Source organism: Triplophysa rosa, linkage group LG18, assembly GCF_024868665.1.
Source record: "Triplophysa rosa linkage group LG18, Trosa_1v2, whole genome shotgun sequence".
NCBI classification, from domain to species: domain Eukaryota; kingdom Metazoa; phylum Chordata; class Actinopteri; order Cypriniformes; family Nemacheilidae; genus Triplophysa; species Triplophysa rosa.
This window is the reverse complement of record NC_079907.1, coordinates 20,272,559-20,297,794: the sequence shown is the minus strand read 5'-3', so window position 1 is coordinate 20,297,794 and position 25,236 is coordinate 20,272,559. Positions and strand designations below refer to the sequence as shown.

General features: G+C 38.3%; 2 protein-coding genes and 1 long non-coding RNA gene across 4 annotated transcripts; all 3 read left to right on the top strand.

The window, feature by feature from the left end:
- Positions 1-1,124: 1,124 nt before the first annotated feature.
- On the top strand, positions 1,125-10,910 carry smarcd2 (SWI/SNF related, matrix associated, actin dependent regulator of chromatin, subfamily d, member 2). Of its 2 annotated transcripts, none has more exons than XM_057358473.1 (13): positions 1,125-1,486; positions 2,201-2,388; positions 2,585-2,627; positions 2,707-2,829; positions 2,971-3,090; positions 3,685-3,780; positions 3,939-4,040; positions 5,169-5,330; positions 8,334-8,431; positions 8,857-8,992; positions 9,083-9,205; positions 9,288-9,389; positions 9,463-10,910. In XM_057358473.1, exons 1-13 carry the CDS (start codon positions 1,337-1,339, stop codon positions 9,514-9,516), a joined length of 1,497 nt encoding a protein of 498 aa, XP_057214456.1. In that variant the 5' UTR covers positions 1,125-1,336; the 3' UTR covers positions 9,517-10,910. The 2 variants fall into 2 exon arrangements, with proteins under 2 accessions (XP_057214456.1, XP_057214455.1); XM_057358472.1 differs by having other exon boundaries at positions 8,857-8,995.
- A 638-nt stretch (positions 10,911-11,548) lies between these two features.
- Positions 11,549-14,597, top strand: psmc5 (proteasome 26S subunit, ATPase 5). Its single transcript, XM_057358474.1, has 12 exons — positions 11,549-11,610; positions 12,093-12,164; positions 12,272-12,341; positions 12,448-12,545; positions 12,650-12,706; positions 12,824-13,054; positions 13,153-13,279; positions 13,450-13,640; positions 13,777-13,875; positions 13,995-14,105; positions 14,289-14,375; positions 14,466-14,597. Exons 1-12 carry the CDS (start codon positions 11,587-11,589, stop codon positions 14,517-14,519), a joined length of 1,221 nt encoding a protein of 406 aa, XP_057214457.1. The 5' UTR covers positions 11,549-11,586; the 3' UTR covers positions 14,520-14,597.
- Positions 14,598-22,049: 7,452 nt separating this feature from the next.
- Positions 22,050-24,062, top strand: LOC130569612 (uncharacterized). The gene is made up of 3 exons (XR_008964858.1): positions 22,050-22,082; positions 22,194-22,502; positions 22,741-24,062. It is a non-coding gene; the product is annotated as an uncharacterized LOC130569612 (long non-coding RNA).
- Positions 24,063-25,236: the final 1,174 nt, after the last annotated feature.

Below are 25,236 nucleotides of genomic sequence, written 5' to 3'. Positions count from 1 at the left end.
AGACTTGAAATTTAGGAGACAAATGAATGTTTTTTGTCTTAAAGCTTGCAGCCATTTTAAAAAGTAGTCAAATTATTATAGAACCTTTGCGTTATCACTTCTTATTTAAACTTAGGAGATTTGAAAGATTTCATTATTTAGAAATAAGCATCTCCAATCAGAAACTTGGGTAATAAATCTATCTTTGTGGTTAAGAATCAAAAAGCTTAATGATGTCAACTGAAAATAAAAGCAAGGAGGAACCCAGTTTAGCTTGCTATAGTTCTACTGGAACATTAATAAGCAAAGCATATATCAAACTCTTATCTAAATATATTGCGATCAAATCTCATTCAGTATCTTAATAACTTGTTACCTAAAAGCCACCAAGGGTAGGTAAACTATAATATAGTATACTACTTATTAACATAAGGAAAACATTAAATAATAATCTAACTGGGGGAGGAATATTTTTAAAAAGAATTCTTAGTTATTTTATTTATTTTACAAACGTACTACAAAATGGTGGAATATGCCCTAAACCTTTACATATGTTTAGGTTGCAAATGACTTTGAGGTGGATTATTAATGTTTTTATTAGAAACGTAGAAAAAATATATTTTTACTATGCATTTTTATGAGGCTGAGACATTTGTTTTTTGATGCATGAACATAACGATGGTTTAAATATTCAATGATATATTTGTCACTATAAGCATATCCTCTTGAATAAATATAATTAATATTTCTAAATGACATTTAAAGACGTTTTATTACTTATGCAAATTGTTAGTTTTTTGAAGCTTTATCAATTCTTGTTTTAATATACATTGATTATTAAACCGATTTTTTTAGGGAAAACTACATTAAACCGTCGCCTACGCGGAGGATTTAAACGTGATTTTATTTGGCAACTCAGAGGGAGGAGATTAGAGAAGCCACACACGTCTTCATGCAGCGCTGCGCAGACTAATCGTTTCATGACATCAGAGTACCGCGAGAGCGAGTCTTAACGAGAAGTTTTCCCTCGCTCTCGCGATTTTTTGTTGTCATACGTGAATGGGTCTGCGCAGCACTACGTAAAGGCGAACACACCTACTGATAACTGTATTCATTGGTGAGACTCTCTCAAACAGTTATTGAAAGGCAACCATTAAGGTAAACGGGCGGTTTGACAAGCGCTTATGGGCAGAGATGGCACACTCAGGAGATATCGATCGACGCTGACAGAGTGAACAGCGCGTCTGCGAGAATTCACGATGCTAGCACGTGCTGAGTAACAACTTACACGTAGTTTGACTCAGTTGCGTTTATTTTATTTTAAACAATTAGCAGCGGGAGAATTAAGCAAGTTATTATGGCTTCTAGATCGGGTTTCCAACTCAACTCCAGCACCCCAATAAACCCCAACATGAACCCGGGTCACAGCAGCGCTATGAGAATGACAGCAATGCCGCAAAATTCCCCCTACAGGGGTATGGTCAGCACACTGAACCAGTACCACCAGGTAAGTGTCGAAACTTGTTCTGTTGACTTTAGCATCACGCCTTGAGTCCACCATACTGTCTTTATTTAGGAAGTGTCTGTCACTGCTTTACCGACAGTGACGATTTAACAGCAACTTTGGCCATTTACCCGATTTATTATTGTTTTTAAAGTCTACAGTGATGTTTCTTTACAAATAATGCAAAGGACGAGCTTTAAAATGTTTACAAATACTTTAAAAGCACTTTAATACTGACGCTGACAAACATCTACTTCCGCATTGAAGAGACGCGCGTGCTTTACTTTCAACAACTTACTTTTAACGTGTTTCCCCCAAAACAAGTTCATCCATTTATTAAAAAAAAAAAGATTATGCTCTAACGATGAATATAGGTTTTTGCCCATGTACTATGGTAATAACGTGTTATTGGCCATGCGTGGTGTTATTACATGGTGTTCTTTAAAGTATTTCGTAGATACTATGAATATTGTGGTGTTACATTTTAGAACAGTGGCCTGATATATTATAAAATAAAATAAAATAAAATGAACAGTACAATACATTTAAATGACTGAAAATCAAACGTACTGTTGACATAATACGTTATATTGTATTAATGTGCCGTTTGTGTTAGAATATAAAACAGTACAGCCATCTGTAAAATAGTTCAACGCTGTAATAGCAGTCTGTGTTTGGAGAAAGTCAAATGAAGTAATATAATTGTTTGCTCCCCAGCGCCCAAGTATGCCACCCAGCCGAGGAGTGCCAATGGGGGGCATGGGGTCTATGGGCTCCCCCATGCCTGGTCCGTCTTATAGCGGAGGCATGCCGATGCGACCCGGCATGCCACAGGCCCTGATGGACCCCACACGGAAAAGATTTCTTCAGCAGCAGCCCGGTGGTCTTATGGGTCCTAGAAGGGGGTAAGTGCATGTATTAGGGTTATATGTGCGCATTTGGTTAAATGTATAGTTGTTGTCACCTAAAAACACAAGCCTTGGAAAAAAACGCAAAAGTAAATAAGATATAAGAATAATTTGGTGTTATACAGTTAAGGTCTTTGGTGCTGTAAAAACAGCATATGTGCACGCTTGTTAAACATCTGCTGTGAATTTTCAGAGTTAAGCGGCGTAAGATGGCTGACAAAGTTCTCCCACAGAGGGTGAGCGTAACCATAACAGTGTGAGTTTGTTTGTGTAATATTGAACGTGTACGTTTCTAATGATTTCCATGTTCTTCAGATCAGAGATCTGGTCCCCGAGTCTCAGGCCTACATGGACCTTCTGGCCTTTGAGAGAAAGCTGGACCAGACCATCGCTCGCAAACGCATGGAGATACAGGAGGCCATCAAAAAGCCTATCACGGTACTGCTCTCCACGCTGTTTATAAGATCTGACAACCACTTATACGTCCAAACAGCATAAAGTAATCTGCATAATCTATCAATTTAAAAAGCTAGTCAGTCACACGTAGTAACAGGTAGTACATTTTATGTTCTCAACCAGCAAAAGCGAAAACTGAGGATCTACATATCCAACACCTACACACCTGCCAAACCAGAGGGGGAGGAGGCTGAAAAAGTGGCATCGTGGGAACTCAGAGTGGAGGGCAAACTCCTGGAGGACGTACGTAGCGCATTTCACTGTGCGTTCGCCTGTTGCCGTGTTGTATGTGAGAGGTGGGGAATTCACAACAAGCCGCTACAGCTCCAGTAAGGCTCATTTCGCTGCTGTCGTTTTTTTGGCAGCCTTGAGTCTCTCCGGTCCTCACTAGATCATGTCCTCAGCTCACTCCTCCAAACCAGATGTGCTTTAAGCTGTTCCACGTTCCCTCGCTGGAAGGTTTTTTGGCAGATTCTTTGAGGATAAAGATTTGAAACGTTGGCCCGTTTCGTGAATCGAGTCAGTAGAAGTCTGAACATGCATTCGCCAGCCTCTGGGAATGTTGCTTCCCCATGAAAAGAGGAAACGTTTCTTAGTGGGGTTTTTTATTTTGTTGTTTTTTCTGCCTCGGCTATTGTAAGTATTGTTGCGGGAGAGATCGAGTTGCGCAAACGCGTACTGCCGCAATAGCTGGAGGCAGCTCGTGTCTGAAGAAACTCCCCCGATGTGGTCAGCACTAAACAATGCAGAGTCAATCAACGACATGAACAAAAGCTTCACATGTGTTCTCTCTCCCCTTTAGCCTAATTCTTTCTCTCTGTCCTGTCCCGTATTTAGCCTGGAAAACAGAAGAGAAAGTTTTCATCCTTCTTCAAAAGCTTGGTCATTGAACTGGACAAAGAACTTTATGGCCCAGACAATCACCTGGTGGAGGTACGGTGATCTCAGAACAGTGTTGTTTAGATGACAGTATTGACCTTATTTATGTTTTTTATTATTCTGTTTTTGGTGGGCAATTTTAATGGGAAAAAACACTTTTCTTGAAATACATTTCTTGATTTTGTCATTATGTTTTCTTTATATCGTTATAGTGGCACAGAATGCCCACAACTCAGGAGACGGATGGCTTTCAGGTGAAGAGACCAGGAGATGTGAATGTGAAATGCACTCTCCTCCTTATGCTGGACCACCAGGTATCACATGCACACATAAATAGCTTTAAGGGGCAGTTTCCCAGACAGGGATTAAGACTAGTCCTAGACTAAAATAAATGTTAACGGCGCTGTCCAAAACTGAAAACAAGCTACCATTCAACTGGGCTCATCAACCATCACATCTTCCAGAACAGTAAGAAACCTGGTAGTGGTGATCGACGATCAGCTTAACTTCACTGATCAGGTTGCCAGCACCACCCGGTCCTGTAGATTCATCCTCTACAATATTAGGAAAATTAGACCTTTCTTATCCGAGCATGCTACGCAAGTCCTAGTCCAGGCTCTTGTTCTGTCCAGACTGGACTACTGCAATGCGCTACTGAATTGCACACAAGTAATGTTTTTTCGAAATGCTTGTTTGTAAAAATTGTATTTACATTTATGCATTTGGCAGACGCTTTTATCCAAAGCGACTTACATTGCATTGTACTATACATTTGTTTCTGACAACATAAATGTCCTAATTTAACTAAGGCATCGTCCTGGTTTAGAGAATCCCTCTCTGGGAAAGTGCCCCTTCTGTGTAATAAAATGTATACAATGGTCATTCAAAACTAGCCGGAAAGCCACTGACCTGGCAACACTGCACACAGTCTCTTGTCGTTAAGTTCAAACGTCATCTCTGGATCCTAAGAAGTTTTCAGATGGGAAGTAGAACAAAATTTTCAAATGACACAACATTGTCTTTAATGTGTTTTGCCTTTCATTCTGTTTGTGTGCCGATCAATCCGATTACAAATGGATTATTTGGTTGCATGCAAATGTAGCTTCTATGACATTACTGTGACAAGAAAATTGACCTGTCGTCTGTTCTTTAGGGATGTAATGTAATTTCACACAGAAAGCTTTTTTTTTAATTGACAGTTATTTTATCTGAAGAAAATGTAAAAACGCCAATATGTTATTGTAAACTTACATCAGAAAGATCAGTGTAATAAACAAACATTATCATTCCAAAAAAGGCTAATTTACGAGAAATTTGATTTTCTGTTTTGAACAAGAATTTGTTTTTAATTCCGTCACTGTTATTCATTTCATAATTGTGATGTATGAATGCATTTATGATGAACATGATTGTCTGTCATCTTACCTGTACTTCTCTTCCAGCCTCCACAGTATAAGCTAGATCCTCGCCTGGCTCGACTTTTGGGCGTCCACACTCAAACCAGAGCCAGTATCATGCAGGCCCTGTGGCTCTACATCAAAAACAACAAGCTCCAGGACTGCCATGAGAAGGAGTACATTAACTGCAATCGATACTTCAGACAGGTGATCAAAAAGCCTCTCCAAAACTTTAGAAATTTGCCACTTTCTCGAGATGCCGAAGCGTTTTTATCCTATCCCACCTCAATGTGTAGAGTCATTGATATGTTACTTTTCCCCTAAAACATCGTGACATGTCTGTGAAAACCAAGCTATAGTCTCATAATGTAATTATGAGATAAGTAGCTTCGAAATTTGATTTCCACCTTTAATTTCACTACAGTTCTTTACGTTATGTACAGTGTTGGGTGTAACTAGTTACTAAGTAATTAGTTACTGTAATTTAATTACTTTTCCCTTGAAAAAGTAAAGTAAGGGATTACTCTAATTTTTCTGTAATTTAATTACAGTTACTTCTGATGTAATTAAACTAAATACTTTGTGTAATATATGTGTGTGTGCAAGGAATGGACATCAAAATTCAAAGTCTAACTTTAAAATCCGTGCTTTAATGTATAATTCTCACATTTGTAATACTTTGGTCAGTTAATAATACTACTTTATGTAGTTTTATATTCTTTATTTGAATAAATGAAAAGAGCCGTTTCATGTCTTTCTTTGAATTACTTAACAAATCAAGGTTGATATAGGATATAGAAAGTAATTAGTAATGAGTAATTAAATACTTTTCGGAGAGAGCAATTTGTACAGTACTCTAATTACACTGTTGAATATGTAATTAGTAACTAGTAATTAATTACTTTTTCAGAGTAACTTGCCCAACACTGGTTATGTACAATGATTTTATGCAGAAAACAGTAAATCACAAAAATATGACTTGAGCTGGGTTTTTACAGGCTCTCTAGGCTACCCGGACTATAAAGAGATGTATGACTTAAAGGTGCAGTGAACTAGGACCACAATTTTAACCCGAGCTTTTGTTATATAAGAGGGAATCGTATTCAAGCGAACATCCTGTAAGTGTCAGACCTGAAAACGCCCTTGTTACTGAAATAACAACTGTTATTGACACGAGGCTCAGCGAACGGCAGGTCCTGGAATGCAGCTATAGATAGGTTGAACACCGCCTCCACAGAAGAATATCAACGGCAACTTCTCGGGCCCTGCCAACTGGTTCGCGCATGACAGTACTGAACACAAGCTGCACGGAACCAGATAGAGCGAGTGTAAGCATCATGCCGTTAAAGATATATTGTGCAGTGCCTGGTTGTGGAAGAACTCAGTCGCTGCATAACCTTCCTTCGGATTCCAACAGTAGAAATGCGTTGTTGAAGTTCATTTTTAAAGACGTTCCAGCTCACGTGGGGAAAACATTGAGCGTTTGTTCGCTTCATTTCAACACGGATTCCTTGAACAAGTCTTTGCAGAGAGACTAAAATTAAAAAGCAGTGCTTTCTTATGTGAGTAAAACATATCTGTACTATGCGTATGATCTTCTGTCTTGTTCGCGGGTCTTAAATGCTGACATGTACGGTCATATATCACTAAACGCCATACAACTATAGGCTATACAAACTATACGCAAAGCCTTGCCATCACATCCGGGAAATAAGTCCGTAAATTTGAGTAAAATCAAGTTACGTAACGTTACGTGTCTAACCAAATTCACAGAAGGCTCCAACTAAGTCAGCTACGCAAGCTGCTATCCAATCATAGCAGTGGGCGTTTACTTACAAGTCTTCTATGCGGCCCGCCCTTAAAACTGAGCGTTTCTCCAGCCGGCCTCAAAACCAGGGTAGAAAATAGCCTATTACTTATTGATTTTGATGTTTTCGAATGTAAAAACCACGCAAATGTCATAAGTAGACATCAGACAATAGTATAAAACAATAAAAACGGCCAGTTCACTGCACCTTTAATATATTAACACTGATTATATACATTTAAAATATAAAAACAGTGTAACACCGTGTCCACACCAGACGTGATGCTTAGCATTTAAAAAAAGAAACAGTTCTAATATAGAATCCAATGTAGCCTATTGCCACTTGGAGGCTACCATTTTGTTTTGCGCCACAGTACCTGACATGAAAAGGTAGCAACCCAAACATTATTATTAAATATGGGGTTATTTTAAAGGGATACTTCAGCCAAGAAATAAAATTTCCCCATGTTTAACTCACCTCAAGGCATCCTGACTGAATATGACTTTCTTCTTGAAGAATAATGCGGTCGGAGTTATTATACCACGTATCCTTTTTATTCAAAGCTGTAGAATGGGAGTGAATGGGCGTCGACTTTTTGAAGCTCCAAAAAGTGCATCCATCGATCAAAGAACGGCTCGACACGGCTCTGTGGTCTTAACAAAGGTCTTCTGAAGCGAATCAATGTGTTTGTTTAAGAGAAATATCCATATTGAGAGCGCTATTAACGATAATGTCTAAACTCTGCTGCAGGCGAACGAGAGGCTTGAAAAGTTCCTGTGACGAACACAGCATTTTTCGTTTTCAGCCAATAGAAACACCGCCTCCTCTGGGCGGGAGCTTTCGTCACCATCATTTAGTGGAAAAACAAGCCTCTCTGCAGCAAATGTTAGACATTATCGTTAATAGCGCTGTCAATGTGGATATTTATCTTAAAGAAACGCATCGATTTGCCTGAGAAGACCTTTGTTAAGACCACGGAGCCGCGTCGAGCTGTTTTTTGATCGATGGATGCAATTTCTGGAGCTTCAAAAAATCGCCCCCCGTTCACTCCCATTCTACCGCTTGGAAGTAAAATGATACGTGGTATTATAACTCCGACTGCATTATTCTTCAAGAAGAAAGTCACATTCACTTAGGATGCCTCAAGGGTGAGTAAAACATGGGGAAATTTTGATTCAAGCCTGAAGTACCGCTTTAAAGTAATTCTAGCAATCAGTTTTACAAATACAAGTCTTCCTAGTCGGGGGTCCCTTTAAGGTCTTATTCAGCTCGATACAGCCTTTTAGCAACTGCCTGAACAGTTTTGCACAGACAGGCACCAGAACATTTATCTAGACATACTGTACAGAAGACATATTTGGTAATCAAGGACTTATTGGTGACACTTGCTATAATCCTGCAGATTTTTGGCTGTCCCAGGATGAGGTTTTCTGATATCCCCATGAAGCTCGCAGGCCTTCTGCAGCATCCTGACCCCATCGTCATCAATCACTCAATCAGGTGTGTGTGGGGGGTTATTTTTGTGACCGCTCTCTACTATCGTTCTGTAGTTGCTTAATGTACTTCTTTAAAGAATGCTTGTCTATTATTTCAACTTAACTTGACATGTTTGACACTACATAATTAAAATACTTTCATTTGTTTTATCATAGTTATGATGATTCTACTGTTATGTTTCTGTAGCTCAGTTGGTAGACAATTGTGTTACATCTATGCATTTTGTGGACGCTTTTATTAATCTTGTACTAGTGCATTTACAGTATAATTGAATTGAAATGTTTGAAATAATAGAGATTGTGTGTCCAAAATGACTTCTATTCGAAATCACCTAGTCTGTTCAAACCGCTGTATACATGTCTCATCTATTATCTGTTTGATTGATTTTCAATCTTAAACAAAAACGCTTCATTGTTGTTGTCTGATAGTGTGGATCCCAATGACCAGAAGAAGACAGCGTGCTTTGACATCGATGTTGAGGTGGACGACCCACTGAAGGCTCAGATGACCAGCTTTCTGTCATCCACAACCAATCAACAGGAGATTGCTGCCCTAGAGATGAAGGTGGTTGTGCACTGACGAAACAAAAAACATCTTCTCATGTAAAGTACTAGGGTAATGTACTAACTAAACCTTCACGTTCTCCATCACAAGATCCACGACACTATTGAGTCCATCAACACGCTGAAGACCCAGAGAGACTTCATGCTCAGCTTCAGTAACAACCCGCAGGAGTTCATCCAGGACTGGCTCAAGTCTCAGAGCCGAGACCTGAAGGTAAACTGAAACGTTCAGATTCACCCTTTTGTGGTCATTTGACGTTGCTGGACTCATTCAAGTCTACCGCTGGTTTCTGCAGATGATGACGGACACTGTTGGGAACCCAGAAGAGGAGAGGACGACGGAGTTTTACCAAGCACCCTGGGTCACAGAAGCTGTTGGACGCTATGTATTTTCAAAGGTGGGCTACTGGGTTATTTAGATGAAAAATGACAAAGGTAATCATGTTGAATAATGAATTGTGTTGGTTTCAGGTCCAGCAGAGGAGACAGGAATTGGAACAGGTACTGGGAATCCGACTCACATAAGCATCAGACTCCCAACCCGCTGCCACCTGATGAATTAGCTCTCCATTTACATCTGATACATATTCTGTTTGAAAAGGAATGGAGGCACTTGATCTATCCATTTTCTGAATGCGGGCGTTGTTGAAATGTTAAATATATATTGCACCGTCATAAACAGCCTGTCGGGTGCAGAATTTGCTGATTGTACAGTAACACAATTCTGCCCACATCGAATCTCAGATAGCAGACTAACTGGAACACCTCAGTCTCTTAAAACTTTCCTTGTGTATTTTGCCATCAAATATGACAGTAAGCCATTCAATGCATGATATTTGCTTAGTAACATCTTCTGTTTTTAATATTTAACAGTATGATAAACTGTTTATCTAGTTGACAAAATGGACAGAAGCAACCAGTTTAATACAGCTTTTTGTACACTTTGTGTTTGCAGTAGTTAATTCCTAGGCTCAGCCGACACGTGCCCTTTTATAAACATTTCTTCTTCTGGCTCTTCTTAAACTTTTCAAATATATTGCACAGTTTTGAGATTAAGCTGCAGTTACTTATGATTAAGTAGATTCGTAATGAAAATGCAGTGTTTTTATTCAATCCACAATATTCTGGATTTTTGTTTTTGGTCTCAGGAAAATATGCACTGCACTGTTAAACAGCCGTGTCTTTTGTGTTCGGCACATTTGGTTGTCCAGCTGTTTTGGTTCAGTATGCCAGACTTTCTGTCTTCATCTTGTTTGTGTTTAGATTTTTAGATTTGACTGTTTTTTTAATCTGCCAAGGTAGCAGAGACCATATAGCAATGCCCAGATTTCTGACAAATAGTGCATTGGGTGTGTCAGCCATCTCTTGTTTTTAGGTATTCAAAGCCATATTTGTACTTTTGATCGTTCAAGTTCATTGCGTAATTCTACATTCCAGGCACAGTTGTGAATTTACTGTCAGAGTTTGTTTTAATAAGTGGCCTTTCGTATTTGTGTAGTCATTTGTGTTCTCGCAATTGAAGTTATCGTTAAAGAAATGTTTCGGGTCTAATGCAAGTTAAGCTCCATTAACAGCATATGTGGCTTTTTAGCAGTTACCACAGAATATCTGTTTTCAAACAAATAATTTAAATCTCACGATTTCAAGTTCATTTCTGAGGTACGAGTCAAAAGTTGTTTTGTTTTGTCATTGGCAACATGTTACAGATGCTATCCTAAGAGCTTCATTTGTGAACTTTTTTTCTTTTGATCCTCAGACAGTATTATTACTGGTCTGAAATGCTCTTATATGCTCTTAAACTTTTACAATTTAAGGTTTGTTTTATATTTTTGTATCAATCAAATGCTTGCCTTTTTGTACTTTTTTACTGGGAAATTGGAGTATTTTAAACAATAAATTTGTTTCCATAAAGGGGTGTTGACATATTTAATCATGAATGTGTAACATTTTCAGGTATTTTAATTGACGAAAAACAGGTTTTGTAATATTAAATGTTGGTAGGTCAGAATTGATGGGAAAGAAAAGATATTTCTAGCAGAGAGCAGACTGTAGGCCAGCCCAAATCAAACACATCAGTCATGTTGATGCATGTAGGGTCTATAGTTCTGGAAAGTCTGGTTATACCTGTCTCTACTGTTACCGCACCTTAACTGAAGATGAGTTGTGCCTTTGAAACACATTGGCTAACTGTTTGTTAAACAAGTGGATGTCAACCTCTGACTCTGACCCTCGCTTTACACAATAACTAAATACTAAGAAATATCTTTACTTTTGGTTGTTTTAGATTATTACTACACTTATATAATAAAACCAGTAAGTCATAAAATACGATACAACAAGAATGGTTTAATACAAAGTAGAAAGTCGCGACCCGTTATAATGTTATTATTGTTTTATTGTTAGTGAAAAGTTTTCAGCTAAATGTAAAACAAGTGGTTTGATAAATAAAATAATTTCGATGCAAACAGGCGCGCATTGTGGTTAGCTCTCCGCTGTGAAGAGGGCACTAGTGAGTGTGGCGCACCGTCCGATCACTCCTGTGAAGAACACAAAACGGAAATACGCAACTCACCACCGGAAGTTTGTATATTCAAGATGGCGCTGGATGGTATTGAGCAAGTAAGTGCTATTTCTGAGTAGAACCTATAGAAATGATCTATATAGTTAGCTGTGTTGTTATTGCAAGTGCTGTATATCTTATATGTTTACCCTACAGTGACAATACTGTAGAGAAACATACGACAGAATCGATGATTTAAGCGCTTTTTCTCGGAATGCAGCGGAGTTTGCTGTCTCATTGCGTCTCACTGACGTGAAACAACACTCATTATGACAGAACAAAACACTGATCATAACATGACACATCCTTGATCCTAACACTGGAAAACTCTAATAGAAATACACTTTTCAGTTCTGTAGTTACTGTAGGAACTTAAATGTGGGATCATGACTGATCATAACATGACAGATTTCTCGATCGAAACGATGACATCATTTAATCAGTCTTTATTATTATTATTATTATTAATAAACCGTCTGTCACATTGGCGCATCGTGTGAGTTGACATGTTTTATGTCACTGTGATCTTCTGTTGTTGCAGATGGATGTTGAGGACAGTAAAGGGGGCACTGGGCTTCGGCAGTATTACCTGTCTAAAATTGAGGATCTTCAGGTAAAAACAATCACGAAATGTCCTAGATTATATGCACGCGCACTGTATGCTGTGCACGTGCGTTATTGTTTGTCATGTGTGAATGTGCGAATTGTTTCTTCACTCAGTTGACAGTAAACGACAAAAGTCAAAATCTCAGACGTCTGCAGGCTCAAAGAAATGAGCTAAATGCCAAAGGTATAGTCTGCAAACTTGTTTCTTTTATTGTTATTATTATGCATAATGTTATCTTCAAACATGAAAATGCAATGGCTTTTATTTTGTATTGTGTCTTTGGTTGTAGTGCGTCTCCTGCGTGAAGAGCTGCAGTTGCTGCAGGAGCAGGGCTCTTATGTAGGGGAGGTGGTGAGAGCCATGGACAAGAAAAAAGTTCTGGTCAAGGTCTGGTGGTCGTTATTTTCTTCCTATCTTTCTCATGTGCCGATCAATTCTGAGATTGTTTTCTATATATGTGTGGGTATTGATTTGTTCTTATTTGATTGCAGGTGCATCCCGAAGGAAAGTTTGTTGTGGATGTGGATAAGAACATTGATATCAATGATGTAAGTTGTTTGTTTTGATTTTTGATGTTTGCTTAGGGAAGCGTCACTTTCACCGTTTCAGCATACCCATCAGTCATTTTTGTGCTACATTCATTTAAATACACTCCTTTTTCTCAGGTAACTCCAAATTGTCGTGTAGCACTTCGAAACGACAGCTATACGCTTCACAAAATCCTGCCAAACAAAGTGGACCCACTCGTCTCGCTGATGATGGTGGAGAAAGTGCCAGATTCAACATACGAGATGATCGGAGGACTGGATAAACAGATCAAAGAGATCAAGGAAGTGATCGAGCTCCCAGTCAAGCACCCAGAACTGTTCGAAGCTCTTGGAATTGCACAGCCTAAGGTGAGTGATAGGGCTGTATTGTGTGACACCTTTTTCTTCCATCTGCCGTCTGTTCATGCTCTGTAACTTGTATACGTGTGTTGATGCTTGGTTGGTAGGGTGTGCTGCTGTATGGACCTCCTGGCACAGGAAAGACCCTGTTGGCCAGAGCTGTTGCCCACCATACAGACTGCACCTTCATCAGAGTGTCGGGATCAGAGCTCGTGCAGAAGTTTATTGGAGAAGGTTAGTATACCAAGTGTTTATGAATGACCGCATTATTTTAAAGATACTTCTATTGTATCTTGGCATCATCTTCACGGAGTACATAGCATAACATCGTTTTCATTACGTATTGAATGGTGATAATATTTTCCTCAAGCAAGATTTTAGTATTGACTAGAGTGTGATTGTAGGAGCCCGTATGGTGCGCGAGCTCTTCGTCATGGCCAGGGAGCACGCGCCGTCCATCATCTTCATGGATGAGATCGACTCCATCGGCTCGTCCCGACTAGAGGGAGGATCAGGAGGAGACAGTGAGGTGCAGAGGACCATGCTTGAACTCCTAAATCAGCTGGATGGATTCGAGGCCACCAAAAACATCAAAGTGAGATACAAACATCTGTCACCTGTGTGAAGAAAATAAATTTCGGCTTTAGCCAAGCTCACGGGCATCTAACGTGGTGGCTTGATTCGTGGTTTACGTTTAATCATTTTGATGTATGTGTGCTTGTTTTTCTCAGGTTATCATGGCAACAAACCGTATTGACATTCTAGACTCCGCCCTCCTCCGACCAGGTCGCATTGACAGGAAGATTGAATTTCCCCCTCCCAATGAAGAGGTCATTTTCTGCTGTGTTCTGAGGCTGTTCAAAAGCATTGCTTTGTTGTGTTTTTTAATAGTCTAGTATTGAATGTTGCAAGAGCTTCCAGCAACCTCATAAATGTGTGTTGTGTTTAGGCCCGTTTGGACATTTTGAAGATCCACTCACGTAAAATGAACCTGACACGTGGTATTAACCTGCGTAAGATTGCAGAGTTGATGCCAGGAGCGTCTGGAGCAGAGGTCAAGGTAAGGTCATCTCAGTTTGAACTTGATGAGTAAGGAATTTAATTCATAAAAAGCTTCATAACATACTCGTTTATTTTCAAATAAAGAAATGCACACACTTGTTAATGAAAAATTATTTTAAAAAATCTACTACTCAAAGTTAGCATGATTGTAAGCAGTGTTTTATTTGTGTTTTTCCGACAGGGTGTATGCACTGAGGCAGGGATGTACGCCCTGAGAGAGAGGAGAGTTCACGTCAACCAAGAAGATTTTGAGATGGCTGTTGCAAAGGTATTAGGAAAAGGATTTTACTCGAGGTTTAAAAAATGTCCTCATGTTTTTGTGTATATCTCGAATTTATCATTCATTTTCTTTTCACAGGTGATGCAGAAAGACAACGAGAAAAACATGTCCATCAAGAAACTCTGGAAATAGAACCTCTTTTTTTTGTGTCTTCAAGTTGCTTTGTTGTCATCACCCAAATGTATTCAAAATAAATTGTTTCCCACTTAGGATGATTTCTCAAAGTTGTTTGGTATTAAAATGTACTCGATAGGTTTCGCTTTCCTGAGAGGTTCAACACTGTGCAAATTATTATTACATAGGTCAATCCATGCTTTATGTTTTTCAAATTGACAAGGAACTATACAATTGTAATTTTTCATATTATCCCCAGACTAATTCTGTAACCAAAAAAGCTTGATTCCACTGCCGGAAGAGGTAACAACAGCAACGTCCTGCTGTGTAATGGGTGGTGTGATTTTATGACCCACTTACAGTTTAACCTAAATTCTAAAGGCCATTCGACGTTTATAATTTCCTTTTTATAAAGTCTCTTCTGTCATATAATGCAATTTCACTTTCTGGTTTATTTAGGAGTCTGTAATAGCCTCACATCCTTTATATATCGGTGTACACTCATTGGATAGACGGGAATTGGAACTTGGAAGTCAAGTGTCTAGATTTCTAACTGGTAAACATTTTTAACAATACATGACAAAATGCTTATTTTTAGTCCTGGTGGCTGATTGGTCAATACTCACTGGCCAATAAATACCTGTTTCATCTGCATCTGTAAAGAGGAAGCTGTGGGATTCTGCTTGTTATCTAGAATCACCCTAACACAGGAAATAAGAAAACGTTCTAATATATAAAATGACTAGAGAACTATGAGAAGAACTACAGAGGCTTGAATATTTTAATAAACTTTGCTGCTTATTGCTAATGCTAATAAACGTTGTCGTTGATGAACTTGAAAGTTTGAAGAGCATTTGTCACTACAGGTGACTTTAAGTTGCATTTCAAACATTAAAATACACATAATAATTAAAGATCTCTTAATAATTAATAATAATGTTTTTTAAAATACCTCATATTGAGCACATAGTAATTCATGTATTTCACAATCAGGAAATCATGCTGAAAAAATGACACTATTTACTACACATATCATTTCTATTTTATTTCTACTCACTTGAGTTCAAATTAAAATTATAATTCTGCAGTTCAAATCAAATTTTGGAACTGAGCTTGAATTCAGAGCTATAAGTTCTGAGTGATGCACAGGCCCGGTGTTTACAAACCCAACCCAGTGATGACTATGGCAAATAAGTGTCCCGCTCAAAGTCCTTCACACCGTGTCAGTGAGAGGTTACAGCAGTTACAATACACTGACGTGAGTTTCATTTTCTTCAACTTTCGGTCAGATCAAGGAAAAACTGTAAGTACTGACGTTTGTCATTTACAGACAAAACTGCACATATGACAAATGTAGACATGTAAAACTTTTGTCGTTTTAAAAAGAATTCAGACAGAATGAAACACATTGTTGGTTATGTCATATCACTGCTTGAGTACATTAGCCTACTAACTGACCGATGGATCAATGTATGCTTAATTCTGTGTATGCTGGAGAGTCTTTGGCAGTTTTTCAGTCAGTGGTACTCATTTGATTATTATTTCAGGCACATTATTTCAGGTTTTTATATTATATTTCTCAAAAGGTTTTTTAAAGATCATATAGTATTGATGTTGATTTGAAACTATTTCCACCAATAAGGTTTAAGTGGTGTGTCAAGTAAAAAGTTAAAACATAGCTTCTGTTCACCAAGTGGAAGTACATATCTGAATCAATATTTTCAAACGTTTTAAAATAAAACATGAAATCAAACAGACTTTCATACGGACTTTCACTTTTTCAGACTTTCATCTTTGTTGTCCGTTACGTTTTGATGTTTGATCTTGCTTCCTTTGTTTTGGTTATATCACACAGAATTTGTCTCGGAAGTTTATCAGATAATACCTCGTTTTACAGTTATATAGCCTATTTTTACAAGCCAAACAAAAAGGGGAAAATGAATTATTCACAGCGGTCTGTGTCTGTATGAATCATATTTTAATGTATTATAAATGAATTTCTCCAAAACAAAAAAATATGTGAATAACCAAACACATGCACACACCTGATTTTGATCTTTGCACGTTGAATAAATGTCGTCTTGTTTTTTGTTTCTTTGTAGACACTCCAGAACGATTTCATGGCTGATTATATTTATTACTATATCCAGTAAGAATGACACAATGTTATATTATTATATTAACACAACATTTACAATGAGAGAGAGAGTTACATTTGTATACACGATAGACATTAAGTGCTGTTTCTCTCGTGATGTAGGACGTTTTTATCGCCGGTCCTGGTTTTGGCTCTGTGTCTGTGTATATTGAAGTACTGCTGCAGATTCTGCAGAACAGACGTCATAGACATACACACGGACTCTGACCTGTCAATCAATGACCGCGTGTTCGTCATTCCTATTGACGAGAGAGATGAGCCCGACTATGAGGAAGAAACTGACGGACCGCCAACGTATGATCTAGCGTGCCCTCCACCATCCTACACAGAGGTACAGATCTGTCTCTTTATCTGTTTGTCTGCCCGTCCATCTGTCTACATTCATGAAACTGGAAAAATCCTTGCTTTTTTACAGTCCGTTATGAAGATATATCCTCCCAGTGGTCAAGAAATTCTAAACACGGGGATCGATGCTTCTCATGGGTCAGTAGAGATACCGCCTCCACCCTACAGCCCATCTTTAGATTTGATGTCCCAGACACCCAGCCAGCCAAGTGACAGCTGAATGTGGATTTTTGAAGTTATGTTTTATAATACAACCCAACTAATGCATTTTACTGTAAGGTCTGTAATTCTGTAAGTTTACACCAACCAGACTGTCCTTGGAAAATCAATCAGAAAGCATGACAACAGAATCAGCGTTAACCAACAGGAGGTAAATACAGCACATAGCTTTCTGTTGCCTTATCACTGAAGACATGACGCAGTTTTTAACTTTATAAGGTAATTAACCAAAGTCTGTCGAGTTACTCAATATGAGGCCTATACAGGACTTTACGTTTTACGACTTTGATTTTTTAGACAGTTTTTTACTATAACATTGATGCACAACATGACATCTGTTAATCATGAATGTGAAAGTGCTTTTATTGTTTGGCACAATTTAACAAACCCATATAAAGCATTAAATATATGCACATTACATGTAAAGCATATAAAGCAATGTAAGAAACAAAAACGTACATATATACAGATAAATAAAAAATGTATAGTATTCTTTATCATACATCAGATCATATTTCTTCAAATATGAATCATTCATGGTGATTAAATGTTTAGCTTCACATGTTTTTGAAGGGAAGTATGTGGTTTGATGCAGGCAGGGGGGGTGATGTCATAATGCCGTGAGTCACTGCGTGAAGTCATGCGCGTTGTAGATTGTGGCGATACTAAACTACTATCTTGATGATGTATCGTAAGATGCTTCATACATGATTTAATCACACAATCATGATCAGAAATGCCACTTTCAGTTCAATATTACATACACTGTCACATTTGTTTCCTACTCATAATTTACTCTGTCTACTTTGTAATCCTTCAAAGTTTGTTTTTACATTTGAGAGTATGTATAGAATGTTAAAAATGAGCACAGATTCAATGGCCGCTTCATAAACACCTGCTAAAATATACTCCTCAATTTTCACAATAAACCAAAGGCATTACTGAGCTTTTTTCAAAGTAGGCTACCGTCTGAACGTTTATCAAAGATGAATGAAGAATTCATCTCTATGTATTTCAAAGCTCTCACCTGTGTTGATAAGATGAAGCTCCAGGGATCTATCCTCCGTCCAAACTACAATAACCAAAGCGAGAAAATCAAAATAATTGTCCTTCACACAACCCACCGATGCCGATATCATCTGCTTATTTTACAAGAGATTATTAACATTACGAGTCATCTCATTTGTTTACACAGAATTTATGAGTTTTTCTTTATCTGTCTAAATGATGCTGTTCAAGTTCCTCGTCACTTTACGTATTCATTCATTCAAGAAAACTAAATTGAATCGAGTGTTTCACTTGTATTTCTAGCAGAGAGACACAAGACAAACAGACAGACATCAGACATGATGATCATGATCCAGCATTGTTGCTCAAAATGTTGTTCTGTGGTAGATGTCGTTTATGGAAGTCACAATTTAGTAAATGAAGACTTCAGATGAAGAGTCGTTCTGTCTGACGAGGAGCTGAAATAAAACACACAAGGACACAATAAACAATTACATTTGACTTTATTTCATGACTTTATCAACACTATAGAAATCTGATGTGACGATGTGACGATGATGTTACCTGGAATCAGACTGTGGATGCAGATGTTGTTCAGCAGTATGATGATGTTGTTTGGGCTGTTGGCGGTTCTTTTATAGCCTGAATGAACTCAACAAACGTGCACTTCAAATTTGACGTCAAACCTCAAAACTGCATTAAACATCATCATCATCTGTGTGTAGTGCAGATGAAACCACTCATGTAACACAACTGAAAGCAGAAATTATGAAACCAATACACACAAGAAATAACAACAAGAACAAGATTTTAGTAAGAAGATGTTTGAAGAATTTGGAATGCAGTCAGTGTGATTTTCTTGCAAATCTATCGAAACATTCTTCCACAGGACCAGCAAAAACAAAACAACATGCGCAGAAATATTGTGCTGTTGTGAGGTTAATCTGTAATCTCATCTCTATATTTTTACTACACTAGATTTTTTATTAGTCTTTCTGTTTTATTGATTTTAAAGAATGAGGTTATTGAATCATATACTGTAGAATATCATGGACTGACAAAAATATGTGTTAAAACGAATTGAAAAGAGTAGGACATACAGTATCTCACAGAAGTGAGTACACCCCTCACATTTTTGTAAATATTTTATTATATCTTTTCATGTGACAGCAATGAAGAAATGACACTTTGCTACAATATAAAGTAATGAGTGTACAGCTTGTATAACAGTGTAAATTTGCTGTCCCTTCAAAATAACTCAACACACAGCCATTAAAGTCTAAACCGCTGGCAACAGAAGTGAGTACACTCCTGAGTTAAAATGTCCAAATTGGGCCCAATTAGCCATTTTCCCTCCCCGGTGTCATTTGATTCTTTAGTGTTACAAGGTCTCAGGTGTGAAAGTTATAGGTGTTAAACATAATCTACAAATACAGTTTCAGTATGATTTACTGAATGTAATCCTGCTAATTTGAGTAATTGTGTTCTCTCATCGCTGTCTAAACTCACAGCATTTCCCAGCTGTCTTACTGAAAAAAAGAGGTTTTAAGAGAATGGCTCTTTTGTGCTATAACCATCTCCTCTATTAACATTGTGAAAGCTAAAACATTGCTTTGTGTGGTTGTATATTTCCTTTCATTTATCGTTAAATGATGATTTTGACTGTGGGTGTGTATTTTATGGCATCATCACTTTCATCAATTAGTTTAGTTTTTAACCTCAGAACCAATGGTTCCTCTCTGTCTACATTTATTTTCTTGTTTTCTTTGTGGTCAAGTTTAATGGGGTTTTATCCTCTGCTGCACACTGTAAAAAAATAGTTGAGTCAACTTAAAATAATAAGGCAACCGATCGCAAGCACATTTTTGACTGAAGTCCACCCAACTTAAAAAAATATGTTTAATAAGTCGTCAGTTGTCACAACATAGTCAAGTTTACCTAATGAACAACAGAACAAAATATTTTTTGTTATATAAATTGAGAACATAGATTATATAAAAATAAACTATTTGTCTTTTATACCAATTGCACACGTTTTCTGCATCTGACAGACAAAAACTTTTATCAAATACTTGAATAACAGTTTGTGTTGAGTGCATTTATACCGGTTGTGCTGTTGTGTCATTGTTCTGTCGCTTAGACCTTGAACACACAAACCTCACCCATGATAAAAATAAAAAAACATCATTCATTAAACGGCGGGAGGGTAACATGCTATTTCATGCCTTCATCACTTCTTTACACTGTTAAACGTGCTGACGTAGTATTTCTGTGCTCGATACACTCTGCCAGCNGCACGCCCACACGTCAACCAGCGAGAGCGAGAGAAAGAGCACGCCCACACGTCAACCAGCGAGAGCGAGAGAAAGAGCACGCCCACACGTCAACCAGCGAGAGCGAGAGAAAGAGCACGCCCACACGTCAACCAGCGAGAGCGAGAGAAAGAGCACGCCCACACGTCAACCAGCGAGAGCGAGAGAAAGAGCACGCCCACACGTCAACCAGCGAGAGCGAGAGAAAGAGCACGCCCACACGTCAACCAGCGAGAGCGAGAGAAAGAGCACGCCCACACGTCAACCAGCGAGAGCGAGAGAAAGAGCACGCCCACACGTCAACCAGCGAGAGCGAGAGAAAGAGCACGCCCACACGTCAACCAGCGAGAGCGAGAGAAAGAGCACGCCCACACGTCAACCAGCGAGAGCGAGAGAAAGAGCACGCCCACACGTCAACCAGCGAGAGCGAGAGAAAGAGCACGCCCATCAATGTGCTTCGTTCATTACAGAAGTTCAGCTGTGTTTGTTTGTTCACGGCATTTCGGTGATGAATGTTATATAAACGGTAGATATAACGCTGGATTTGCAGATCGTTTGAAACTGATAGATGAAGAAGTCTCTGCGCTAAAAGATGTCACACATGAACCGCACACGATAAGTCAAACTAAGTCGTATGTGTGTGTTTTGTTGGCAATCGGCGCGTATGTGCATTATGTAAACAACACAAACTTACAATGAATCAACACTTAGGCAGAGATACTGTAATGCGATGATGTATTGTGTGCTCGTGCTTTAGTTCTGCCCACTGCACGCCTCCAGGCGATCTCGACCTCGACTGAAATAATCGAACAGCTGTATCTGTCTTTTATAAATGTGATCAAACAAAATACTCTTCGAAGATACGAAGTATGCAATATTACTCTCTAGGTACTCAAGGTTAATATGAGAAACTGTGTGTGTTACCTCCGCTTTAAAAAAACGCTATCACAATGGATAAACTAACAGTAACAACAATATTAAAGCATAAATTAAGCCAGCAAGAACTAAAACACAGAATTGAACATGCTGCAATGCATCTTGGGAACTTTCAAACTCTTACTATGTTGTTTATTCAGATTACACTGTTTTGCTACTTGTGCAAACTTTCTGACACATCTGGCCGAAAACTTGAGAATCTAAGTTCAATCAACAAAGTAATCTTTGTTAGAAACATATTTAATGGATCCTGTGGTTAAAGCTAATAGATGAAAGTGATGAAACTAAGAACAAGATCATGTACGTAATGAACAATAAATGAAAGGAAATGTACAACCACACAAAGCGTTGTTTTAGATTTCACATTGTTAATAGAGGAAATGCTTTATAGTTGCACTCAGTGATGACGTGTGGAGTAAAAACACAGATACATGATGATGTTTAATGCAGTTTTGAGGTTTGACATCATTAAGTGACCGAATCACTCTCCATTTGAAGTGCACGTTTGTTGAGTTCATTCAGGCTATAAAAGAACCGCCAAACAGCCCATAAACAACATCATCATACTGCTGAACGACATCTGCATCCACAGTCTGATTCCAGGTAACATCACCATCATCTATCCATATAAACTTTGAAGATTTCTAGTGTTGATAAAGTCACGCATGAAGTCAAATGTAATTGTTTATTGTGTCCTTGTGTGTTTTATTTCAGCTCCTCGTCTGACAGAACGACTTTTCGTCTGAAGTCTTCATTCAAATAGATCCTCAATTCTGGACCTCGAGATCCACGTTCCTGTTCCAGCCTGGATTAAACACACCCACCTGCAGCTTTCTTGTAATCCTGAAGAGTTTGACTCGCTTGTTCAGATGTCTTTGACTAGGGTTACAGCTAAACTCCAAAAGAAAAGTGGATCTCGAGGTTCTGAGTTGAGGACCCCTGATGTAGATGATTAAAGTTGTGACGGCCAGTAAACAACGTTGTCTACAGCTGAACAACATCTGCATCACAATCTGATTTCAGGTAACACCGTCATGTCTGTCGGTCAGACTCTATAGTGTCTCTATGATAGTTGCTAAATGAAATGCATGTGAAACGCTGTATTTTTTATTTCATGAACGAACGTGAAAAGCTGATGAGGAACTTGAATTTAGAAGCTGATGAAGAACATCTTAAACCATCAGTCCCACATGAATGTGTGTTTGTAAAGCATGTTTCCTTTCCCAGAGGAAAACTGATGACAGGTTTGGTATTATTTCAGTGTCGACTGTCTACAGTTTGACACCATGACACGTCCCAACATCAAGTCAGGTGGGCCATGTCCAGGCAACCAATTACTTCGAAGTTACTGGAAGAAACGTGTGTGCGCACGAAAAGTGTTTATCTGAATTATTTCTTCGGTTGAGGTTCCCATCATGCTCTTGGCTCTGTATGCGTTGTGTCTTCTCATCAAGTCTCATCGAACCGCTTCAGTTTTTGTGATTCATTTGATTCTTTCAGATCTCGTACAGAATATTTGTCTCATTTGTCTATCCGCAACTAGCGATTCAGATACACGAAAGCTCTTGGAGAATGCACATGAATATTCTCTAATCGTTGGTCTGTATTTTATGGCATGTATCGCTTTCGAAAGATATGTTTTGGTGTCTCATCCTATCTGGCACAAAACTCACCAGACACTGAAATTCACCTGTTTGATTTCCGTCATCGTCTGGTTTGTGCCTCTGACCTGTGTAAACTATCTATCACCTCCTCCATTGTTTCTTGCTTTCCCCCGAGCGATAACCTGTTTACTCCCCTACCCAATCATCATTCTGTGTTTTGTTGGCACATGGAGGGGTCTTTCTCACTCAATTTCACTGACATCTCAGAAACGCAGAATGGTTTTGGGCACTTTGTTCCTCGTGCTGCTCAGTTACACATTTCTCATCCTCCCGCGCTCAATTACAGATTTTTTCACTGCTGTTACTAAAAATGCGTTTAGGTGCACTTTACCATTTGTAAGAGTCAACAAATTTGTGGAATGTCTGCTGTATCTGAATCCTCTGGCTGACTGTTTATTGTATTTGTTCATGAGGAGTGATGTCGCTGGTATAATGCCGTCTCTGCGCTGCTGTTGTAGACCAGACGCGCAACAGATTACAGTGCGATACACAACCAGAACAACACAATCATCATCATAAGAAACGAACAGCTGCGTGAAGTGTTGAAGGACCTTCATATGATACGCTTCATATCTTGAAGTGTATTTGAGTATTGTCTGTCTCACTTGTTATTTATGTGTAGTAGTAACAATATTGAACTCAAAATGACGTGTCTGATTGTAGATGTGTAATTCAAATATACGTATACTGTATGAAGCATCTCTATGACAATACATCATCAAAAGACAAAAAGAGATTTTAGGAGTCTAGACTGAACACACACTTGTGTTATTTCACACACAAACACACACTCACTGAAATATTTCTATGACTGTGTAATCTACTGGATCTTCAACATTCATGTCATCCGTTTACTCGATTTCTGAAATAATTCTTTTTCACTTTTGGTTTATTCATTTAATGTTTTTAGTGATTTAAATGCTTACTGTAGCCTATAACTTGAGATGTTTCTGCTTTTATCTGACAGGAATTGAAACTGTAATAGTATATTGTTTTTTTACACGTGTCAATAAACAAACATAATCATCTCTGATCTCTGACGCTTTTAAATACTTTGCTGTCATCAAGCTTCATGAGACTAAAATCATTCTGTACTGCTTCACTTATACTGCAGTGAAACCACAAACTGTCTCTACACACACTTTTGTTCTGTTAAAATAACGACTTAATGTCTCTCTGAGCTCTGACTGGAGGTAAGTATCTGATTGAATATATCTGATGCCGATATCTGTCTAGTTCTAAACATAAGGAGCCTAAACATTCACTCCTGTCCATCATCATTAAAAGCATATATAAGAGCCAGTCTCCGTGCCCTTCCAGCATCAATTCTTCCTGCATCCCTCCACATTTCCTCTATTTCTTCCTCTGTGCGGTTCTGTTACAGGGCGGGTTGAGCTCGGAGAATCATCAGGAACCAACGGACTGAATGTGAAGTCATTAGAGTTTCCTTTGGTGTTTGGCAAAAAGTATAATATATTTCATATTGATAGCTGTATTGTCGTCCAATTTGGTTGATAATTAAATTAATTTTAATATTTGCATTTGTTGCATGTTTATAATGTTTTGTGAGTGATTAAGCATTTTGCAAACAACATGAGTCAATTTTGATTAATAAGCTTTAGTTACAGCCTCTCCGTGTTGATTGTTTTGAAAATGTGATGTCAGAGTGGACAAATGTTTAAGCAGTCGAGAAAAACTGTGACAGATGTTGTTACTGTGAACTTCAACTTCAAATCAGTGTATGCCTTGTTTGTCTGTAGAATTAAGATATTGGAAATTCTGGGTGAACTATTAAAAAAAGCATTTATTCAGTGTAACAAACAAGTTGTTCAGTATAACATAGTATGTAGTTCTTCTATATATCCGCTAGATGGAGCTACTTATTAATTTGTTTAATAGTGAACACATAGTTCAAGCTCCTGGGTCAAAACTCAAAATCTTACTCAGTTTAAAGTGTCAAGCCAAAAGCAAAGTATAGATGTAAAGTTAAAATGATTCATTTGTTATTTTGGTGAATTTGAAGTGATGACAAATATGCACTTTGTACTTGAAATCATGGTAAGTAGGCTAATCAAATTGTGTGTGTTTTTCAA